A 24,026-nucleotide genomic window follows, 5' to 3' on the forward strand; every position below is an offset into this window, starting at 1 on the left:
GCCTGTATGTTAAGCCTCGAAACTAAAGGAACTTGCACACTCAGCACTTTCTGAAGACTTTCTGCTAAAATCCCAGAGTGGTCCATTTGTCTGTAATGTGTTCTTCACTCTACAGAGCCTTAGGGACATGCAGGATGTCAGAGGGTCAGGGACCTCTTGTCTTGAGGTGAATCTCTACTGGGCTGGCCATGACTTAGCATCTGTTTCTCCTTTCATTGGTCATGATGATTTTAAGAACTTTCTAGTCCTTTGTAAGCTCAAATTATGATCAAATTCCAAAGTTCAGTGGCAGACATAAATCATAACACTTTCTCGTTCCTTTTATGGTAGTTGTTGTTTTGGGGGCTGCTTTGTTTTTAAGGAAAACTGGGTTATACTAATATACTTAGCATCTTGCATATTTATAATATGGAATGTTTAGCTACAGTAACTGGTCCAACAGATGGCTATTTTCCTTTGAAATGGTTGTTTTCAGCCATTTAAACTCTTGTAGTAACTTACACAGCACTCAGTGTGGCTTATGTAGCTTAAAAAATATTTTAGGAAATTACATACTGCAAAAGATTAAACTCAAAGACAGTGTTATAGTATTAAGCACTCAAAATAGGAACAAAACTTTTCAATCTGAGTTCACCACCGTTGTGCAAAGTATTTGTTAGAGTATGTGTCATTGTATATTATTGAATTTACAGGACTCAGGCCCTACTCAGTGCACAGGAAAACCAAAGCGGGGTCCTCCGTTCATCACTGGTATATTATTTTGAGGTTACATCTTTGGGCTGGACCACAGGAATTTACAAGTTCCGGCACTACTTCTGACGCTGATTTCTAGCTGTTCCTGAATGAGACTGAGAAGGCATATTAGTGAGCAAATAAAAAATGTATGGGGCAATCTCCCTTCTCACATTTCCTCACAGGCAAGATCTTGATTTCATTTTTAATGTAATGTTCTTTAAATGTACAGACTGTGTACACTGTAATAGAAAAATACATCCTGTTAGATCGATAGAATGCAGGGGCCAACGTGCCTCTATAAACCATGGTGTGAATGAAGATGTGTGACCTGATTATCTGAGTGCTTTCTTTTATGACCGTGATACCATCTATTTAAAGATACATTTTAGTATTAATCCAAATCTCTTGAATTAGCCTAAGATCATATTTCCTGGTTTCTAATGATTACAATTTAGTAACATATGGTGCTGAAAGTAAATCAGATTATGTAGATCATTTAACCCAATACAGGTTAACTTAGAGGTGAAGTCCCTTATAAGTCCTGAATCTGATATTTTTATACTAATTCCTATACTGACAAAATTAATTGTTATTCCATTGAATGTGATCTTCTCTTCATTAACTTTATTGTGCCTTCATGCTTATATTCATAACTGAATAATGGTCGTGATTTGGTCATCTCTTCCCTGGCAGAATTAGACCTGATGATGTAAGAGACTGAAAACTATCAGGTCACTGTTCCTCCTTGCAGTATTGGGACAAATCCCCAAGTAACATAAGTTATTGTAAGTTTACTCTGAACCTCTGAAAGTTTACAATGGAGGACCTTACCTGTTATTACCATATAAAAGCTGTGCCTTTTAAAATTTTTTTTTCTTCTGATCATACATAGGAACAGCAGTGTCTAGCACTTCTGCTGCCAGTGGCTTCTTTTGTGGAGGACAGAATGATTTGAGCGTATATGCCTGGCACCCTTGGCTCTGTAGAAGCTCTGTCATGGATTTTGTTCAATTTGTATGGGAACTCTGTAAGGTGCTGAGCCAGCAGCCACCATGCTTTTCCAAGCGTCTGGTTCCCACTGGTGTATCCTGTGAGGACTGAAGAATGCTGACTCTTACAGAACCCCATCTGTGATTGTGGGTGACATTGCCAATGGTGCTATGGCATGTACCAAAATCTACTGTGGGCTGCAGGAAGAGTAGCATGGCTGGAAACTCTCTCTTAACTCCCCCATGCAGAGATGTCTGTGCAATCAAGGTGAGGCCTCTTCTCAGGAGCAGTGTGGCAAGGGTAAGACTGAAAAGATTTCAGAGCTTTGTTACTGAACTTAAAGCAAATCAGATTTTATACTGCTCAAGGAAGGTATGGTTTTGTCAGTCCAATTTAACTACATTTCATATTGAACTTAAATAATTTGTATATTTTGGGTTAGTTTTTCTACATTATTAGTTATTTTTTAAATTATCATATTTGAAACTCTTTGGATTTGCTTTCCAGGTTTTAAACCTTTAGGGCATGCTGTGGTCACATTTTCAAGTTCTCAGCAGGCAAGGGCACTATTTAATGAAGAAATTAAAAAAGCTGAGGTTCACAAATATTTACTGGACTTTTAGAAAGTTATCATAGCTTTATCTGGCTGTTACTGTTTTTATTCAAGCTGGTAATGGAGTATTTTTTAGGGTCATTTACATACTTCAGACATGGTTTTGGTGAGCTGTAAAACATGGTGGGTGGATCTGACTGTACATATAACAGAATCATTCTCTAACACATTCACATCCCACAGGTCGCTGTAGGGGTACTTTAGCCAGGCAGTGAGCAGGAAGCCTTGGCCATAAACCGGGCTGTGCAAGTTTTTATGAATAAGTAGGGAATTGAGGTTTCACATCTCTCAGGTGGACTATTATATTTGACACCAAATTCTAAGAAACAAGGATGAAAATAACCTTTTTATCATTATGATCATAGTAGTACATTATCTACTGGAAATGGACCTGGAGAAGAGTCAACAAAGGATGTTTTATATTTTGTTAGCTGGTTTTAATTTATCAGCTGCCAGTTTCAATATAATTCTCTAACTAGTTGTACTGTAACTTCTGGAAAAATATCTACCCCCTGCCATTCCAGTTCTGATGAGAGATGTGTAAACGTGCTTGTGCGTGTTCATAATGTTTCCAGGCAGATTCAAAATGTTTGTTTAAAAGCTAGAAAAATCTGGTCTTCAAAGTTCAGAAGAACTGTACTGCTCATACTGATGTGGAGAGATTTATCATACTCATGTCTGTTAATACCTCAGGGAAATTATTGCTTCTTGAATAATGGAATAAATATTGAGCCTCAATGCCAAGGTGCCTGTTGGTTACAACTGTTGGGATTATATTATAGTATGGGTCCAGGCAAAAAGGATTGTCTGTGCAAATGAGTTAGTACTGAGTCATCAGCCCTGATGCTGTCCCTGATGCTAGCTGGGGGACATTCCTGCAGTGATGGAATGGCAGCAGCTGACACAGCTCTGATGGATGCCCTGCACCGTGCACATCACCCTGGTGATACTGCGGGCTCTCTTGCATGGGGCAGCGCACATCATCACAGTGAGAAGTTCACATCCTGTTTTAATCACACTCCTGTAACCCAGCTGGTCCACAACAGTATACAAAAGGAAGAACTGGATTTGGCTCTGAGTTTGGAAACTTATGCCTGCTGGAAGTACAACAGCTGAGCGTCGGTGTGTATCATGGTGAACACATAGTCTACGCGCCTTTTAATGGGGAGCATCCATGGCACTCCCAGGACTACCCTTAGAACAATTATAAAAGAATTGAGCTGTAGTTTTCAGTCAGTTTTGAGGGCTAAAGTAAACAGACAGGTGCAAGACAACATGACCTTCTTAGTGGAAATGAAACAAGAAAACACCTGCTGTTCCCGAGTATTGGGAGAACTTGTTTCCTCTTTGCATGGAAACATTCTAGCATCATCATCCCATGCTTCACATCAAACTGCAGCAATAAAATCAAGCAGGTGAAAATTTCAGATAGATCAATGGTTTGGTGGTATCAGTCATGGAGGTCTGTTCTGCCTCCCAAAAAAGAGATGGCTATAATTTATTATTTCATGATGGTTTTCATAGTTAAGTTTACGTTTTCAGTGAAATAATCCAATGGCCATTAATCAGGCGTTGTCTGGATTAATTTATTTTCAAAAGCTCTGTATTATACTTTACAGTGACACTAGCTACCCTTTGTTGGAGGAACTTAGAATCTTATTGCCAAGAAGCAGCACTGGGGTCTGATGAGGGCAGTCACCTCACAGGAAGGGCAACCTTGTCAGGTCGTCAAAGGATTTCGGTTCTTCCTGGTCTTGCCTTGGCTCGTGATCTGCTGTTCTGCTTTCCCTTGCACAGCATCTTCACTTATGTCAGTCCCTTGTCACTGTTTTGCAGTGACATTTGGACAATGCTGAGCCCTTGTTCAAACTTCTTGTGATCGGGACATTTAGTGGCATTCTTTCTCCACAAGAATGATTTATTTCCTCCTGACACAAAAGCAATATCTTCTTCGTTCTCTTATCTTGGTGCTGTGATGTAGACATCCCTAACATAGTTTTGCTGCTTTCTCATAGTAACAGGTGTTTCTGACCATTTCATAACACTCTTGGATGAGTAATTCAGGAAAACATGCTGCTCTTAGCTCGTTCAATGCTCTCAAATGGACAAAAATTAAATAGATTATGTGGATATTGTGCAGTTTAAATGTTAGCTTGTATGTAACAAGTGGAGAAGAAAGGAGCAGCCAAAAGGATATAAAAACAAAGCCCATGGGTTGTGGAAAACCATGTATATAACAACTTGAATCAAGTATGCCAAACACATAAATTCTCTGTAATTGTCTTTGATCAGTCTTTTTACCACTAGATCTACCTCAGAAATGATATCTGTTCAGTGTCATCCTAGTCATAACTATGACTCGACAATTTGATCACAAAGTAGTGTTAAGCGTTAATAAGCAATTTTTATGATTTTAAAATCAATTTTCCTAACATGATCATCAATAGCACTTCAGATTCTGAGACTCTACAACAACCAATCTCATAGCATGGGGAAAAAAGTGTTGAACTCCTGGACTGATCAACAATTGGATTTCAATCACAATGTTCTAGGACGAGTTTTGTCTACAAATATATTTTGGCATTCGTGTGTGAATGTCTGGAAAACATGGAAAGGTGAAACAGTCCTTAAGTGTCCTGCCCTGATGCTAAATTAGCACAACCTAAGACTTCTGATGAAACCAAGAAACAGTTATCAATTAGCATCAGTTTCAGGAAGCATTATCATATCAAGACATCTCAGGGTGCCTTTATAAAAGAGAAAAAATACAATATTTTAATAGCTCAGTCTGCTGTGCCAAATGAATGACTCAAAGCAGAAAAAAAAAAAAAAAGTAAAAGAAAAAAAGTATGAGCTATAGTTTCACAATTGCACCAGCCTACAGGAAAGCACCAATTAATTTCTAAAGCATTTTGCTAGGAGAGTGATGGGACATGTCACCATAAAGCTTGAGCTTGTCTGGAGAATTAAGGACACCTAGGTTTTTGTTCCCCACTTACTAGCACTGATTTTCATTCAGTTTTCAAAAGGTCTTCAGACGAAGAAACCAAGTGAATGACATGAGCGTGTGTTTTATGCGTATTGGAGCAGAAGTTATCTGTTGGAAAGAGGAGGTGGTAGTAGGCTTGCATTCCTCTAGTAACTCAAGGGCAGATGCTTCACAGTCTGTGTGAGGCCTCTTTAGGGGTGTGGAAACACGGCAGGAAGTGTTTCTGGTTTTCCCCCTAAATTCTGAATTCTGAATGAAAATTTGAAATGTCTCCATTTTGATTGGCTTTTGCAGGGTTTCATGAGATGCTGCAGTTATTTTTGTCTTCCGTATGGTAGGCTATGTTCCTGTATGAACAACATTTCCTCAATATACCATCACTTTTCCTTGTTGAAGGCTTAAAGTACGCTGGAGACTATAAAGGAGAACAGCTCCAGGAAGGATGGTGACTACATTAACATTAGAGTGATGATCACAGCAGCTGGAACACCAAAGACACAAGTGTTTAGTTCCTTTCCCATCCAAGTTGGCAACTTTTTTCCATGTGTGCTGTGCATAAGCTATAATCCCCTGAAAACATATAAATCTGCTTAACTTAAAAGCCAGGAAATCAAATGAAAAAAAATATTCTGGTGACCTTACTTCTGCTCCTTGTATGACGAACACGATGGCATCTAAAACCAGTTTTAATGCACTGGAGCAGAGCCTGAAGTTGGCAGAAGAGTACAGCTTTGGCTTCAGTTCCTGAGATGCCAGAAGAGATTGGAAGTCCTTGAAATTCTTCCAAGAAGTCACTTTGTCCTGGATGGAAACTGGCATTTATCAGTGCAGATGATAGTGGTGTATAGATGGCATCAATATTGATTTGTATACTGTGCGAGCTTTTAAATATGATTTAAGCTAAAACTCAGCTTAACGTTAAGACATTTCTCCACAAAGCATTGATTTAATGTTAATGTTTTTTATGTTCCTTTCTTTGCTGTAGCCTTTCCCTTGGTTTATGGAGACATCCCAAATATGCTTCTCGGTTCCCTCTATTATCAGGCATTTGTGAAAGCCCCACAAACACTTGTGAATGTAAGTATTCAAACGTTTAATTTATATTATCTGTCAGGCAGCTTCAAATGCAGTCAATTTATGGTGGTCGCTAGCGTTCATCTCAAATTCATTATTACCCCTTCAGGTGCTTGCACTTGGCTTATTGTTTTCCTAAGCCTGATGAAGAACACAGGAATGCTTGATAGAGATCTAACAGAAAAGTTAAAATAGGCTGGTTCTTTCATCAGTTCTGTAAGGTTACTTCTTTTATGTTGCCTCTTACAGTGTTGGGTATTTTAAGCAGAGTACTTACTGGACTAGAGAGAGAATTTCCTATTTGATTTGTATTGAAGTAATCTATGGCAGTTCTTGCTAAGTGAACTTGCACTGAGTATCATTCTACTGTGTGTGTCTCCTTGCTCTTGCTTGGGCGTTTCAAAGTGGCTGAGCAAGATCAGAGCTGTAGCTGCTGATCTGTGTCTGAATCCTGACGTCCAGATCGCCAGAGCAGCGCGGCTGTGTGGAGGTGACACCAGCTTTGGGGAGGGAGGGAGAGCAGTTACATCCCCAGCAAGTCGAAGTGGCCTGGGAAGAGAGGTGGAGAGAGAGGGACAGGGTTTTCCCTCAGCCGAGAGGTCAGTGTGCCCCCGCGGGCGGGCGGAGGCCGCTGTCTGGCGCTGGGCAGCGCGGAGCTTGCGCGGGCGCGGTGGCGGCTGGGGGGCTGTGCCCGCCCCGTCCCGGGGCTTCGCGGCGGAGTGCTCCCGTCTGCCGCGGCCGGGCAGAGCGGAGCTGGGTAGCGCGGCGAGGGCGAGTGCCGGCCCTGCGGCGAGGGTTTGCCGGGCGGAGGCAGGTCCGGCAGCGCCGCAGCAAATGCACTGGGCGGTGTTTGTTAGCGGCGGCTTTTTCGGACGGCTTTTCTCAGCAAGCCTGACCTGTTGTTAAAGCGTAGTTTTGGTTTGGCTTGCTTAGATTGCTATCTTTCTCTTTTTTAAAAATTATTTTTTAATTTTTAAATTTTCTTCCCCCGCTTGCGGTTTAGAAGTGGCGCTTCGCCGCTAAGCGGGATGCTTGCGTTCCGGGTTACTTTGGTTGCCTGCCAGGTAGAGCTCATCTCTTACAGCATCCTGCTACCATCAAGCAAAAATCGTCTCCTCTCCCAAGGATTAATTATTCAACACGTTTAATGTGTTTGGGGCGGGGGGGGGGGGGGGGGGGGGGAGGCGGCCACTTGGATGCATCCTGGTGCCGCAGCGCCTGTCCCTGCTTTGTCTCGCACCTGGTGTGTTTGCGCGGCTCTCGGGTCTTCCTTCCCCCCAGCTTCCTCCTCCCGCCCGCGCCCCGCTACCTCCCTGCGGGGGCTGGGGGACTCGGTCCGCTGCACCGGCACCCCACGGGAGGTGGCTCCGCGCTGTCGCTCTGAGCCGCCCGGCGTCCCGCACCTTGTCCGCGGGGATGCTCGGGGCGGAGCCGCCGCCGCGCCCCCTCCGCTCCCCTGCGCGGCGGCTCAGCGGGCGGGGCGGGGGCTGCCGCCGGGCGGGGCGGTCCCGAGTGGCCCGGGTAGCGCGCACCGGCGGCCGGGCGCGGAGGAGGGGCCGGGGGCTGGCCCGAGCCGGGTGGTGCCGCCGCCCGGGCAGCGCGGGGGGCTTAGCGGCAGGCGCGGCGCGGCAGAGCGGGGCTTCGCCTGTGACTTCGGCTTTTTCCCGCAGAGCCCGAGGGGCGCCGGCACCGCTGAGAGCACAAGGGCGCGTTCTCCCGGCCGGTGGCAGCGGGGCGGGACCCGGGAGGACCGACGGAAGAAGCCGGCGGAGCGGCATCCCCAAGAAGCATCCCGGCGCTGTCCGTCCCGTCCCTGCTCGGTGTGGTGCGTCCCATCGCGGCCCGCTGCCGCCGCCCTGGGCCATGGGCCGGCCTGACTGAGAGCCCGCTGGACCCGCAGCGCGCCCGGTGCTGCCCGAAGCGCCGGCGGCCGAGGCGGGGCCGCAGGAGTCCCGGCACGGGGGAAGATGCCCTCGGCGGGGCGGACGGCGGGATTTCTCCTCCTCTGCGGGGGTAAGTACCGCCGAGACCGGCCTTGCGGGACGTTTGCCGGGCTTTGGTGATCGATGGCACCGGCGGCTGGGTCCGGCTTCGAAACCTTTTTCAAAACACAAACAAGATATAAATAACCTTAATACTTTTTCTTTGCTTTTTAAGTTCTAAGGTTAAGTCAGAACAGATGTGAGTTTCCTTGTTCTTTAAATTTATTATGTGAAAGGGAAGAATACATTCAAGCGTATTCCTGTTTTAAGTTTCTGAAACATTATTCCTTCTCCGTTGTCCCCCTCCCAGAGCTTTTTGCATCATCAAATTAAATGGGATTTGGATTGATAAATGAAAGTGACCCAAAATATGAAAAGTTATTGGATCGTAACTTAGATGATGCTCTCCACAGATGTCAAGTTTCTAAAGCAAACAGAAAATCCATTCTATCTCTTTTTCTTCCATATGGCTTTGTTTGCCAATGCATTTCTGATGTTTACATGAATAAATCAAAGTTGTTGTTTGCTTGAGAATGCAGTACAACCTTGCATGCCAAAAATGTATTTATGAAAAAAGCAAGTTCCGAACCAGTCCAGTAGTTCATTAGTTTGTATAAGAGTAAAGTGCAATATTAATTCTGTACTCATGGTTCTCCGTAAACAGTGCAACTTGTTCCTTCTCTTTATTGTTTCAAATTAATTGTTATTAGTTCACACTGGCTTAAACTACTCTCTCTAACTTGCAGAGACTATAAAGCATCTATTTTATTGTATTTTTTCTTTAGTATGCTAAAATACTTCAAGTTGCCCTTATTCTTTCTCTTCCTGGTACATTATTGTTAAGGCCTGATCTTCATAAAAACTCACTGGTACTCAAACCTAGGATGTTTGAGAATAAAATATGTGGATTATACTACATCTAACCATTTATTTAAAAACAAACAAACAAAACTCCCCAAACAACAAGAACAACAAAAAACGAACACACAAAACCCAGAATGGATTGTATCCCAGTTCATTTCACTGTCCAGAAGAATTAGCCACACTTTTATTGCTAATGGATGATCTATCACTCCTACTTTGCTTTTATCTTTGGCAAATCCATTTCCTTTAATGTTTTTGGCAGAATTGGGAGAAATGTAATTTACCTAAGTTCTTCAGTTTGAGGGTTATGTTTTCATTAGCCAAAATGAGTCACATGCATTTGCTTGAAAATTATTTTCAGTGATTTCCATTTAAGCTGGACAGATGCTTACTGCTATTAATGCTGTGATGCCCCAGAATATTGTGTGTACTGAACTAACGGGTGCTTGGAAATCCTGAGCTGCTTTCTTGTACTTTTTTTTTTTTCCTTAATTGTTTCCGTTTCAGTTGGACTATCATTTGATTTTACTTTTAGCTGTATAACTTTATATGAATTTCACTCTGAAAGTAATGTATGGGAAAGGGAATTGTCTCTGTGTGTTCTCCCCACTCAAGATAGATATCTAAAGCCTCCTTCTTTAAGTATCAGACCTAGGCAGCTGGAAATCAGTTTGAAAGACTTTTTATTATTAAATGTGACCATAAATTGTTAACTCTTGGATCTGTCCATAGCTTGGAGGAATATTATAGGAGTTGATTTATTAGAGCAGGATAGACTGCCAAGTAGACTTTTTTTTTTTAATACCACTTGCTTATACTTATAATTGCAAATAGTAATTTTGTTTATGTTCTCAGCTTTGACTGGTGAGCTTAACATTTGATTTCCTTTAATTTTTACTAAAACTATGGGGAAGAAAAGGTGTATACATTTAGGATCACACTTCAGGGTAATTGTATTCATAGTTATTTCAAGAAGTCTAGCATATTAACAATGTCATATGGGTGACTGTTGCTGGAGAATCACTGTTTCACATTGTTTAGATGTGTGACACTAATTCCTATTTATGTAATAAAAGCTGAGTTGATAACAGGGGTGAGTCATTATGTCTTGGAGGTACTAGCAAAATCCCAGCGTGCTTAGAGTCCCTGTTTAGAAACAGAGCTACCTGATGTGTGATGCTGCGGAGCACTGGCAGGAGGAGGAACACAGTGAAACTTCAGTGGGGCTCCATCCCACGGGAAAGCCAGAGATTGTTCAATGGGAACTATGTCAAGCTCTTGCTGGGTGTTGTGAAGGAGTCTCTCACACCCGGGCGAGACCTTGCCACAGAGGATTCACCACCCGAAGTTAACATCCAGTGATATGCTCCTGTTGGTGCATCTTTGATTTATCTAATGGTGGGTTTTGAAAGCTTAAACCTGCAGTGGTTCTTGAAACACGTGCTCAGAACTAACCCTAATGTTACCTCTAACTTAGAAAGAGATTGATTAACACAGCTCACTTGGTAAAAGGCAATCTCATGAGTGTGCTGTTAGCTGAAGGGGTTAGATCTGCTTCTTTTGTATTGGTAGGCTTCCAAAAGCACACTGGAGCATTTGTTCTGGAGCAGAAAGGCTGCAGTCTTGCTGCTTTTGCCCTGTAAGCAGTGCATGAATCTCCTGCAGGCACTGGTATCAACATGCTGCAGCCTAGAAATAGAGAAAGTAAAAGGAATGTTTCTTCTCAAATGAAACATTATTTTTCATCAGTATCAATTAAAAGAAATGCAGATTTTTATTATGGAGTGTGCATATGTATTTTTCAAAAGTTTTACATCTTGTCAGTTGTAGAGCTTCAAGCTGTTTACTTGCACTCCATGCTGCATGGCTGTTTGACACTGGAGTTTTGATTCATTTCTGAAAGCTCATTGGTATACGAGAAGAACATTGTTCAGTTAAGTATAGAAAAGAGTGCCTATGGGAAAAACTTGGGAGGATTGTCTTATCTGGAAAGTAATTTTTGTTATTAAAGGGAATACTTTTGAAGATATAATAGATGTTCAGTTAATCAAATAAATTTTGTAAGTATTACAGTATGCATATTTTGTAAAATCTGAAGAGAAACCTGCTTCTACATGGAAATAATAAGAGATGCTACTTTAACAAATGTGCTCTTGAATATAGACTGTTCAAACCTTCTTCTTTTTCTATTGGCTGTGGCATGAAACTAGTGATGAACATAGTAGTTCTGATATTCATTTAAGCAGGGCATCAATTCTTACGGTGCATTTTCCTGCTGCTATGGTTACTGTTAATATTTTATTTTCACTAGTTACAATTTACAAGTCCTGGCTCAACTCATGCATCCAGGTCAAAGACAGAGTTCAGAAACCAACTGTGTAAATATTGACATTCTTCTCAAAGTTTATGTATTTTGTGTAATATTTGTATTTCATGATAGAAAATGGATGATTTCCCTAGGAAAAGAACACCTATGTGATTCTTCCAAAAAAAGATCCCCTGTACACAAATGTCTTTAGATTAAAAGTGCTACTGAGATCAAATGATGGGGCACAGACCATTGACTTGAGTCAGGAACAAGGCTAAAGACAGACACAATTTTTTTTGTGCGTACCTGTCATTTTGGCAATGTTCTGGTTTGACAACAAGTGATTTTCATTTTATTTCGTTAGATTATAACCCTGGCTGTAGGGCAAGGGCAAAGGGAATCTGTGGAGACACGTGAGAGGCACTTCATTAGATCCTATGTGTCTTGTTTAGGGAGGGTCCGAGTGTTATTCTGAGGTAAAATTCAAATCTCCCTGCTCTTATTGGTTGTAAAAAGAGTATTAATTATGACAGTTTGTTCTCTCCTACTTTGCTGGTTTTCTCTGGCCAGAGGTTCAGCATCTTGTGCACTGGCTCTTCCGCAGGCAGCTCCCAGCCCTGCTGGGGCCAACCCTTCCCCTCGCACCGCTCACCTGCTCCCTCCTGGACCGGGACGCGGCCGCTCTGCTGGCGCAGACCCATCATGGGGCTCGTTCCAGCGCTCCTGCACACTCCCAGGGAAGGTGCCTGGACCCTCTGGGGCCCTCCAGGCTCAGTGTCTCTCCTCACTTTATTCCTATTCCCAGGTCCTTCCCCTTTGAGTTCCTCAACAAATGAACTTTTTCACTGAAGTTCACAACCTGCAGCGTTTTCCATTTCACAAAAAGTAATATACCATGTTGGGTTTTCTTAACTTGTGCCCGTAGCATCTGTATTTGTGTTATATTTAATTCCCTTTACTTCTCATGGTTATTTTTGCTGTATCTTCCATATCTTCGATGCCTGTATTTGCCTATCTGCCTGTCTTCTCAGGGTATGTGTCAGGGCAATACTCAGTATTGGCTTGATTAGTTCTGCCAGTCAGCTTGTTGGTCTTCAGCTTCATTCATGGGTTTTGTTACTATCATACATTATAAAGGAAATTTATATGAAGATTGCAAAAAGCCAGCATTTTAATGCTTAAAAATTCATGCATTAGGCTTTTATTAACAGACAAGATTTCTTGTAGTATTAACATAAGCAGTCAGTTTGTATGACAGCATTGGTTCAGCACCTCTAAACAAGATGTACATTCAGTAGCATGCCAATATTTAGTTTCCCATCTATATGTCATATTATAGTCTTTGAGTGTTTCATGTTTTTATTTTTTTTAATGTAACTAAAACATCAGACATGACTAGTGTGAAAACCTGTATTTTATTAATCTCAGTTTCTTCCCCTCTCCCCCACTTTGGCCCCTGGCAGGAGGGAAAGGATTTCCTTGCTTGCTGCTGTACTTGCATTCTTGGCACCGCTGCTCAGGCTGGTAATGAGGCGAGTACTAATTCTGGGCTTTTTAGAATTTGAACTGAGGTAACTGGTTTGAGGGAAACCAAATAGTAGCTCTCTCCTCAGTACCTCATTTGGCAACTGTACTGTTTCATGCATGCTGTGTATTTAAAGGAGATATACTAACAGTAAACAAGAATTCATAGCTCCTGCGCTTCCTAGGTTGCTGTCTCCCCCATGATGCAAACTAGCAAACACAAATACGCCACGGGCTGGCAAAAATCCATGCTATAGGAGCTCAGTGATTTTTAGAGAGCCTTTTTGTGTAAAGGTCACTTAGAGCCCGTCTGCGGTGAGAAGGTTTGCTTTATTCACGCGTTGGCATCCCTCAGCTTTCCCGCAGAACTGAGAGTGGTGCCAGCTGGTGATTGACTGGAATTGTCTCTTGATTTTGAAATGTAATGAACTGCCCGACACTTCTTATTGGGTGTCTGTGTTTCTGTTAGTGATGTTTCAAAACTTTACCACAAGTGCTGATTCCGTATCCGAACAAGGCGTATATTAAGAATGTGCCCTTTCGGGACTGAGGCACGTTCATGGTGCAGAATCTGTTCTTGGCTGTTTTTACTTTTGCTTGGTTTGGCAGAAGCAGAGCTTAAAAATTCACCAAATTATTCAAAAGAAACTTTGGAATTGTTTATTCTCCAGATGATTTTTTTTTTTAAACTGTCTATTACATTTTTGGAAAGCAAACAACCGAAGCATTGCAAGGATAAATAAAGCAATTACCATAGGAGAAGGATAGATTTGAGGTTTGCATATTAGTTTGGTTAGATCAGGATTCAAGTTCAGTTAACAGCTGTGCTACAGATTTGCTCACTGTCTCACACTCTCTCTTAGTTTTCTATAAAATAGTACCATCAGGAACATTCTCCTTTGCATGTCGTATGTTGATTGCGTATCACATAACCCCATACTGGAGCCGACACAAAGTGGGGAAAATACACTGGAAAACTTTACCGAATCTCTGGAGTGATGATGCATCATGAAAAAAAAACCAATTATCAGAGAAGCTGTAGTTAGCTGTAGAACAAGATCTGTTTACAGGCTTTATTTTTACAATGGTATCTTGCCCTTCATCAGTAAGAGATATTGGCCACTTCCACAATTTTTTGACAACTTTTGACAACTTTTATGTAGATATATTGCTACTTAATAACATTATTAAGAAAGTTTTTGTTAATAAAATAGTAAGTCTGCTGAGAAGTGAATAGTCAGATGGATTTTGCTCCTTTTGGAGCCCTGTTGTTTTTAAAAGGACAAAAAGGGTACCTAAAGCCATCTTATTCGTCAGATGTTTTATCTTCCCCCCCTCCCAAGGAGAACACAAAGCTTTTCTTAAAGATTGCTTTATAAAAATAACTGAATAGTTTCAGATTTCTGGATCTTGATGTGGGACCACAAATATAGCAGGCACATTTTTACCTAAAAGAGGTGCTCTGTAAATCTGCGGAAATGAAGATGATCATCAGCACTTTAGAGCTTACGGGAAAATTACAGCGATCACAGTGAAAAAGGGAAATTGGAAACTTTACTGGGATAAGACTGCCAAAAATGTTTTTTGACTGAATTACATTAGAAATTTGCCTAACAAAATCAGGTGATTGTAAAAAGAAAATGAGTATATTACTCCTAATGGTTATCTAATGTTTTTTCTGTGTATGCATTTAGGAAACTAATTAAACATTATATTTAACTGGTATATACAAAGTTGCTTGTGTTGCTGTAATGGGTGTTTTGGGTTTTTTTTGTGTCCATTATGGCCTTCTTCTAAGTGAGACAAATCTATCTCTCAGATAATAAAATTAATTCTAGGTTTTTCTCCTAATTCAGAGACACCAAGTTTTCTGATATGGACAATTCCATTATCTGTTCTTTTCATGTGCCACTGAATTAGAGCAGGCATCCCGTAGTCCTGTCAGTGCATTCCAAAGCTGACCTGGAGATGAGACTAAATCTACGCAGGGCTTAAAGACACAGAGAAGTTTCTCTGGTTTTGTGAGGAATAGATGCATAGTTTTGGGTAGTTCTTTGCCCCACTGTTCCTACATCAAGAGCTGAGACTTTCAGATTGTTCCCTCTAATGAGGACATTGCAGAGCATCTCCCTTAAGAGGGTCCTTCTGCACTGATTAGCTTCTGGATTTTTTCACCTTTGTTGGTATGGTGGCCTTCCATATTCTGTTATCTAAAGTAGACATTGAAAAGTATTTCTGTGCAAAGAGAAATGAGGACATAAGAAATATGAATAGTTTACCAAAGTGTTAGTGAGAATGGATTTGATTGTCTTCTCCACACTTGCCACTGTGTTCCCCAAAAATTACCTATCAGGTTGAAAGTGGCTGTTTGTGTTGCTGCTGTGTGTTTGAGTGGAAGACACTGACCACCAATGTGCCTGCAGTTCTGCAGAGAAGTGGCGAGGGGAGAAGAAAAAGAATTTGGCTTAATACAGATGAAATGGGATGAAGTCAAAGTCTATGGCTTACTGAAATTGAGTCCCCAACGGTCATCTGTGGCTTTAAACAGCTGACTTTTTCTGTTAAATGAATTAATGTCTATTTGGATGGGAATACCCACTACAGAATAATTAATACATACATTTATGATAGTTGATAATCCTGCTTTTGCAGGAGAGGCTTTGAAATGTACATGTACGCTAGGGCTGAAATCAAGCTTTCTTTTTTTAAAGAATAAAATCAGATACCGGCAAATTCTACGAAAATATTTCTAAATTATGTTGCCATTGCTTTGTGGTCTGCAAGACAAAAGGATGCTGTTGGTGAAATCTAAATAACAGGAAGATGAAAGGAGAGGATACAAAATCTCATCAGGGAAAGGTTTGAAGTTTTTATTTTTCTAGGAAAAGGAGAAGTAAAAATTCAAATTAGGAGTAGGAGAATGAGAGTGGATTTGAGTAGAGGTCTTTGGCTGCTTTGATGCTGTCATGTGAAATCACATTGTGATAATGGAGAAGTTGTGATATGACCTTTGGAGAAAGAATCCAATGCTCGTTATTAACAACAAAAAAGTGCTGCTTTGGTGCCTCCAGTATGAAGCACATCACTTTGTAAAGCACTTCAGTGGAGCTTTCTCACATCTCTGAGTACTTAGGCATATGCTTAGGTTTATCCCATATCAGCAAAGAATTTTAGGCTGGGACGGCCAAGTCAAAGCGCTGTAAAGAATTATGCACAAGTTCCCAAAGTTAAAACTATGTCAGTACATTCAGGTGGCAGATTTCTCTGTTACTCTTTCCTGTGAAGTTCCCCGTTCCTGGTGTGTATCCAGACTAGCGATTGTCGTGGCTCCAAAATGTGGGTTGTGCTGTTGTGTGAGAAACACGTTACAAGTAAGTGTAAGACCTCAAACTTCTTTTGCTTCCTGCAGAAAACAAAGATCCAGCTGATTTGGAAGCAGCATATTTTATTGCTCAGAGGTAGGTGAGATTAGCTTGCCTTGAGCTCCATGTTGCCTTAGTTTACAGTAGCTGGGCTTGTATGTTTAGAGCTAATTTGGATATCTTGTCCTGCCGTGTCACCTGAGAGTTTGACAAAAAGCTCCTGACCACTTTCTCAAGGTGAGTAATACACCCATTTGAGATACTTTTCACTGACAGCATGGACAAAGTTCTCTCTAGGGGTGTGTGTATGTGTTTATGTATTTAGCTGGATAGTTCGTAATAGTCTAACTAACTTCCCTGAGTTAGACCACGTAAGATCTGCCCTTAAACCTTTCTCTAGACCTGTAGTTTCCTTGAACTAAAGGTGTTTGGCAACAGTTTCTGGTGCTCTTGTACCTGGGATCACTTGTGCTGCTTTTGAACTGTGAGTTATATGCTGGGTACCCCATTTGTATTTTGATAGTCACAGTGTCTTTGGAAGGAAATACAGTAATAAATATAAAGAAATCATGATTGCCTCTCAGAGCAATTCAGAGTAGAGGTTTCTCTGGCTGAGCCTGTGGATGTCATTGAAATGGAAAGGACTGAGGAAGATTATTTCTATACAGTGGCTCATCCCAGTCCCAATTATGGGAAAAAAAAAAAGCAGCAGCAATGAAAGTGTTTAAATTTGGGGTTTGAACATATAAGTTTTAAAGTAATGAGGGGGGAACAATATGGCTGTAATATAAATTTTATTGCACATTTCAATGCAGCATTGCTGACATGCTCTGAATGAGAAAGCATTTTAAACAGTTTTATTGCTTTGATAAACTTGTGCCTTTGTGAAGATCAGACTTGTCCTAAATTGCTTCACTAAGGATTTTTTGGATAATGAGCAAGTTTAGAATATGAATTTTCCAGATTACTTTCTGTTTTTTTAAAAAAGGAAAAAATAATCCAAATATTTAAAATTAATTTCTCTAAATTCAACAGCAAGCAAGATCATCTTAAGAGACTGGGGAAAGTCACCCACAAAACCTCTGTAAGAAGGGAAACATTTATAAAACTACCTTTGTCCCATAATATTGAGGCAAAGTGAGCTTATTGTTGTTGGGGAAAGGGTCTTTAACTCTTTCTCTTCTTAGATTTTAATCTAAAATAAAATTTAAAATGAAGATTGAAGCAAAAGTTTCAGGGCAGAAAATGCCTAAAGAAAATAATTAAGGTCAGAAAGACCAAGGTTTTACTTCTTGCCTTTTTTTTTTTTTTTTAATTATTTGGCTGCCATAGACTCTGTTTTTGTTTGTATTTTTACAAATTTTCCAATACTTCATTAAAGCCTCGTCTCTTGGTATCATGCAGTTAGGTGGGATTTTTTCACTTAATTAAAACAATTCTGTCCTTTGTCTCAGCACAGGAAATCTTGCCATTATGGCATAGACATCTTAAGTACCTGACAATTAGAAAACAAATTAGAAGAAGCTATACAAGCCTCTACTTTAGCCTTTCAGAATTTGTTTGTCCACAACACAACTTCTAGGAGACAATAAGGGAAAGACTCGTTATTTAAATGTTTCTGTTGGTAATCACAAGCTGAAAGTAGCTTGAATGTAATAGTTAGATATGGCAAAGTAATAAGGAGACTAGTAACAAGGACTTGACAAAATGTGTTAGTGTGTTTTGTTTGTTGTTGTTTTGTTCCTTCTGTTAATCTTTGGTGGTAGTGATAATGTAAGAATTACTACATGGATTCACACTGAAAGTCCATCTGGCCTAGTAGCCTATTTCCTGATGATAACTGAGAGTATCCAGTTCTGAATGGTGCATTTTAGCCTTCATAACTCTTGGAATGCGAAGGATAATAACAAGAAGTTTAGGAAATGCTGTTTTTAAGGAAAGATAGAAACGTTTGGCAATATTTATTCATAAAGACAACTGAGAAAGCACAGTTCATATTTTTTGGTTTATGCAGAAGTATTGTAAAGATGGATGTAATAGTGAAAATGGAGTAACGGTGGAAACAACACACCTGAGACTTGTATCACAGCAAGTAAGATTCAGGCAGCATTTCGGTAACAGAGCTACAGAAATCAGTTGTGTGCCATCACTGTGGGATTTCTATCACTGGAAGTAGCTGAAGAACAGCTGGGACAGCAGTGTATTGGTGTGGGTTATGTATAATCGGCCCTACCTTCAGTGAGTTAGATGATCTGTGTTGGAAACCTTTGACTTCATCTTCGTATGGTTTTCTGCGTAGTGTGCAAGAAATAGGACAAATGGAGCCTTTGTATGTCTGCTGAAGTTAATGCCTGCTGTTTGATCAATCAGGGCTCTTTAAGAGATCGTGATGATGAGTCTGTGGTCAATGCAATTTGAGAGTTGATATCAAAATACTTATATTGTTAGTCATCAACAGCTGAATAGACAGGAGCTAGATGCCTTTGATGTCAAGATGAGCTTCTGGAGTTTCTGGTTTCCAGAGTATCCCCAGGGATATATTTGCTATATGGTAGTCTTTGTCTTTTAAAATATCAAGTTTTAATACCACGCTCAACATTCTCAAGTCACGGGCAATGAATTGGGGACCTCACACTGGCACTGAGCATTTCCAGTTAGGGCCTTGAAAAAGTCTATGTACATATGGCCTGACCTTGTCACCCAGAAGAATAGACACAGTGCTGTTTTCTTCAGACAGAAAGGGAAATGCATTGGAGGGATAATATTTATTGAAGTAGACACAGGATTTGAGGATCCATTTTCTTAAGACTTAAACTGGATTTACAGTTTGGTAGGCAGTTCTTATTAAACGAGAATTTAATGACAGCAGAAAGACCATGAAAAAATCAGCACTGGGATTATAACTCTGCTGTCAGTATTTTCCACCATGAATCCTAAATTGTAATTGCCAGGATCTGTCTTTGACTTCTGCTGCTGATAGCTCTCCTCTAGTTTTCCTTTTTATCAATGCAATGCTTTGTTAGATTTTAATCTTGGAAGAACTGTAGCTTGCATTTCTTCATTGTTGGTTTTGCTTCACAGTTAGTATCTTTCACTGCCATAATGCTTTCATTGTAATTCCACAACTTTTCCATGAGTGTTTATGTTTAAATGTGCTTAAAGTGGGGTTTAAGGCATGAGTTACTTAACTGCTGTTGGTTTGCAGCACTGATCTCATGGAAGGAACTGATAAGTTGTTTTACAGATAAAACTGTGGGGGAAAACAGTGCAATCCTATAACGTTATCCTATTTCTTATTTGGTGGAGAACATTTTCCATTACCCTGTATGTGCCAGGATGGCATGACAATAGGTTGTATCCCATTCTGAGTGCAAGATAGACGTAGGAAATCACTATGAAGAAGAAACAGACTATTATTCCTCCTTCCCAAGGACTGAATTCAATCCTGGTTAGTCTTGATTTAAAGCAGAATTGTTACCTTGTCACCTTTTCTGGCATTTGGACAGAAACCTTCAAACGTGTGGAACTACCATTGAAAATGAAATTGCATTGGGCTACCTGATCACCTTTCCAAACATCCTGAAGAAGAGTGCAGACAGTATCACAGCATCTGTGATTCTTTAGACGTGTGATTTTTTGTCTGAGAGGAATGTTTTGTTTGGATTTTTTTTTTTCACTTTTGAATAGCTTGTGAGTACATTCAGTTTCACAATAGAAAGAAAACCTTAAGCCTTAACTATTTTTTTATTAATTAAAAAGATAGGAAGGTGCATTATCATTACAGAGTTGGCTTGGAGAAACTGCAGAGCACCTCATCTTTCCCTTCTCACAACAGATACCTCCTTTTAGCAACACTTATTATGACTGCCCTTAGATATCCCTAGATAATAGATGCAGATACAGCCATATATCATCGAGTATATTGCCTAAACTGTTAACAACACTGAAGTGATTTGTGCAAAGATCTACCTGTACCTTTTTTTTTGTTAGAAGTCCATACGTAGCTGGGGTTGACCAGAGCCCCCAAATGTAGTGCTGCTTAGAAAGAATGAGCTTTAAAAAAAACAAGTTGTCAATGAAATAAGAAATTAAAAATGATGAAAAGAAAAAGATAAATTAATTCAGGTACCACACTCCAGCTTCTGCATCTGTCTTACGAGCTTGGAAAAATTCCAGCCAAGTTAGTGTTAAAATGCATGTTTCTTTTCTTTTGCTAATGTCAGATGTACTTAATGAGGGAAAACAGACCAAACTGTAGAGGAAATGGGGAAACTGTCAATGCAGCAGAACAGACAAGATTTTACTATAATGGTTCTCCAGTGCATTTAATGGGGTCATAGTCTTTTCTAGCTTCACTTAAAGAAGAATGTTTTTTTCCCTAGATTTCAGGTAACCTGTAGACTGCCAAATAATTAAGACAAGAATGAAATTGCCACTGTTAATTATAGCGTGTGGTTTTTTTTCTTTTCAACTTGCTATAGTTGCTTCCGAAGAGCACATTGAGAGGAGTTTCCATTCTTTCTGCCAGGGTAACTTTTCCCATCATCAAGTGATGAAAGCCAAATTCAATTTGGTGACAACTTCCAGAGTTTGCACATTACTTTGGAATAAAAGCTGTAAAAGGGGAGGGTTTGCTCCGTTTATGTCAATGAGACATTAACACTGAAGACTTAAAAAGCCATTTAAATGTGGCCATTGCTGATTGTTTTAGCAGAACTGTCTGGATAAACAAGTTATCCATTTGGATTGTTGTAGGAAACAAATGGCCAGATTTAGGTGCATATTTAGCAGGGTCTTCAAGCCCTTGGCAAAGACCATCTAGCAATCATATCAATGGAGTACGACACAGAAATTTTGCAGTGTCTCTCTTTTTTAAATACCTATGGTTGTTTTTCAATAACAAGATGTTGTGTGTTAATAGATGAAGTGGGAGGTTGCAGACTGACATGAAATGAGTATACTAGAAATTAAATACAGCACATGGACTGTTTTGCTGATTTTATCTCACTAAATGTTGTTACTGCTATTTTGAAAATGTTGGAGGAGAATCAGGTGCATTTAAGGTGCTTTGCATTTGGAGGAGTCTGGATTTCTCATTATAAAATTAAGTGTCAACCTGTTGTCAAGTACATGGAGAAATATCTGCAAGTTTATTTGGTTTATACTGTTTCTTAAGTTATGGTTTAGTTCAATACCTGATCCAGAGATGTTGGTGGTCTTTATGTCAGTGTTCTGTGTAGTGCCTCCAGCAGCGGGATATCCATGGGAAAATGTGTTACGTTTTTATCACTGGTTCTTGACGTGTGGGCTCCATCCTACTGATGGTCTGTCAACCATAGTAAAGATCCAAGGAGTCATATTAAACTACTATTTTTGTAGTGCTTGCAATTAAATCCTTGATGATAAACATGCGTATTGTTGTAAAAGAGAGGATGAGGATTGAGGGGCATATAGGGATACAAAATGGGTTCCCAGCATTTTATAGGTGATGACATTACATTACAAATTTTTTGATAGTTTTGAATGCAGAGCTCCCCCTCCTCTTTTTTTTTTTTTGTTGTTGTTTTGTTTCGTTTTTTGTTTTGTGGGGGGGATGGTGCTGGTTTTGTGCGGAAAAAAACTCAAGTGTACATATTTAAGAATAACAAGCTAATTGATGAAAAAAATTCAAAGAAAACAATAACTTGTGACTATCAAATGATTTGAGGGCATTTGCTGCTATTCTTAAGGCACACAAAAAGGGCTGTAAAGTAACTTTCTGAAACAACTGACATTTTCATTATAGGAGGCTTAAATATATATTTAAAAATAAATCTAGAATCAAGCTTTCTTCCAAATAGTAAAGGTTTGTCTGGTCTACCTGCAGTTGTCAGGTTACTTGTTTTGTTTAAATAGGAAATCTGTAAAGCAAGGATTAATCCAGTTGATCTGCAAGGTGAGGATATCCTCTTTGTACTCTTAGGCCTGTCAGATCTGGGCCAGGACAGTTCTGGGCACTGATGTCATACATAATATATTATATTTTAGCAATGGTTGATTAACACCTATTCATGTCAGCAAAGCTGGATACATTTGTCCAGTGAGAAAGTGAGAAACCACCGTTTCTCATCATACTGTCACATCTCCCAACAGTTGTGGTATTAAGCCCCGCTTCACTTGATATGCCGAATGAGTGAGGCTGTTTTAATGTCTTCTGTTTTTATAGTTAACTGGGCTTTGAAATTGTCTCCTAAATCATCCTTGCCAATAGCATTAACTACCCCTTTGCTGGTAGTCAGAGATTATTCCACAGTAAGTTAAAGGGTAACTCATCTTCTTTTGTGATGACAGGAAACATGGAAGGATGTAAAAGATAATGGCTAATTCAAAGCAGATCACTTCACTCTGCTTCTGGAAATCCATCAACTCTGTTCAAACACAGATCTGAAATTTTTGCAACAAACTTTGAAAGCTCTTTCCCTTTCGCTGCTTCAGTAAATTGTTATCTGGGGGAGGATGATGCAGATGCCCTTGAATTATGATGCCTTTCATTACGAAGCGGGGAATTGCACATTAGCCTGGCATTCAGAAGCCTGAAGGATTCAGCCACTGTGCTTTTTCTGCTTCAAAAAAGGCAAAGGAGGGAGGCAAACAAAGTAAGTGATGTGGTATTAAGGAAAGGTCTTTATCCTTCCTTCTCCTTTTGCAGAAACAACCCCCTGAAAATACATGATTTAACAATGTACTTGTGCAGAGATGAGTCATCCCAGCTGAACGGCTGGACCAGGTAGTGAGGCGACAGGGGCAGGTGGAGCAGCAGAACAGCAGGTGAATTGATCCTTGAGTAAACACCTGTGTTTGCTTTTTTTAAATTTTTTTTTTTTAGAGACAGCTGCTGTGAAGGAGCAAGAAAATCTAATGTAGTAACAAGCCATAGAAGGATATTTCAGAGAAGTAATTTCTTTAGAAACAAACTGTATCTAGCTCCCTTCATCTGACAGTTCCATCCACACTTCCTTGTTCATCACCTGGGGTTGCTTATGATCTGCAAAGGCTGGTTGTTTTGTTTGTCAGCCAGATTGTTGCTGTTGTCATTAGCTGCTTCAGAGAAATGATGTCATTTACTGCGGATGTGGGGGTAGATCGAGAAAACTTTCCTGCTAAGTTTGGACCCAGTCTAGATCAAGAGCATTACCTATTGGTTTACTGTGCCTTTCTGAAGCAAGGCACCTTGCAAGACCTAGAGTGAAGTGTGTGAAAATTGAGAATCAGACTGTTTGCTCATGGGGAAGCATAGTGGTGAAAAGAGTGCTTTTAGACGGGAGCAACCCACTCCAAACACTCCTCAGAACCTCGGAAACCCTAAAAAGAGCCACCTGTTCTGAGAGGCTCTGTTTAAAGACAGGCAAAGACCAGATTCCTCTATTGCAGCCACTCTTAATCTTTGAGTATAGAAGTTATTTACTTAGGTAGCTTTTAGGTATGACAGTCACGAACCGTATAAAAATTATGAAATAGATTGTTTTTGCTAGGTTATGATTATAATTACTCATGACTCTTGAAATGTATTGTACTGTGAACCATTTTTAATTTCCTGAGAACAGTG

The 24,026-nt window shown here is 40.3% G+C and overlaps 1 protein-coding gene across 1 annotated transcript in view; it reads left to right on the top strand.

Annotated features, from left to right (window-relative positions):
- Positions 1-8,368: 8,368 nt before the first annotated feature.
- The window catches only part of RET (ret proto-oncogene), a gene marked incomplete at its 5' end in the record, with an annotated part of 83,246 nt that continues 67,588 nt past the window's right edge, over positions 8,369-24,026 (top strand). Inside the window, one exon of the mRNA XM_082053593.1 lies at positions 8,369-8,414. Within this exon, the coding sequence (XP_081909719.1) occupies positions 8,369-8,414 (46 nt within the window). The remainder of the gene's footprint in view (positions 8,415-24,026) is intronic.

Source organism: Streptopelia decaocto (assembly GCF_964273445.1).
Source record: "Streptopelia decaocto genome assembly, chromosome: 5".
Classification (NCBI taxonomy): domain Eukaryota; kingdom Metazoa; phylum Chordata; class Aves; order Columbiformes; family Columbidae; genus Streptopelia; species Streptopelia decaocto.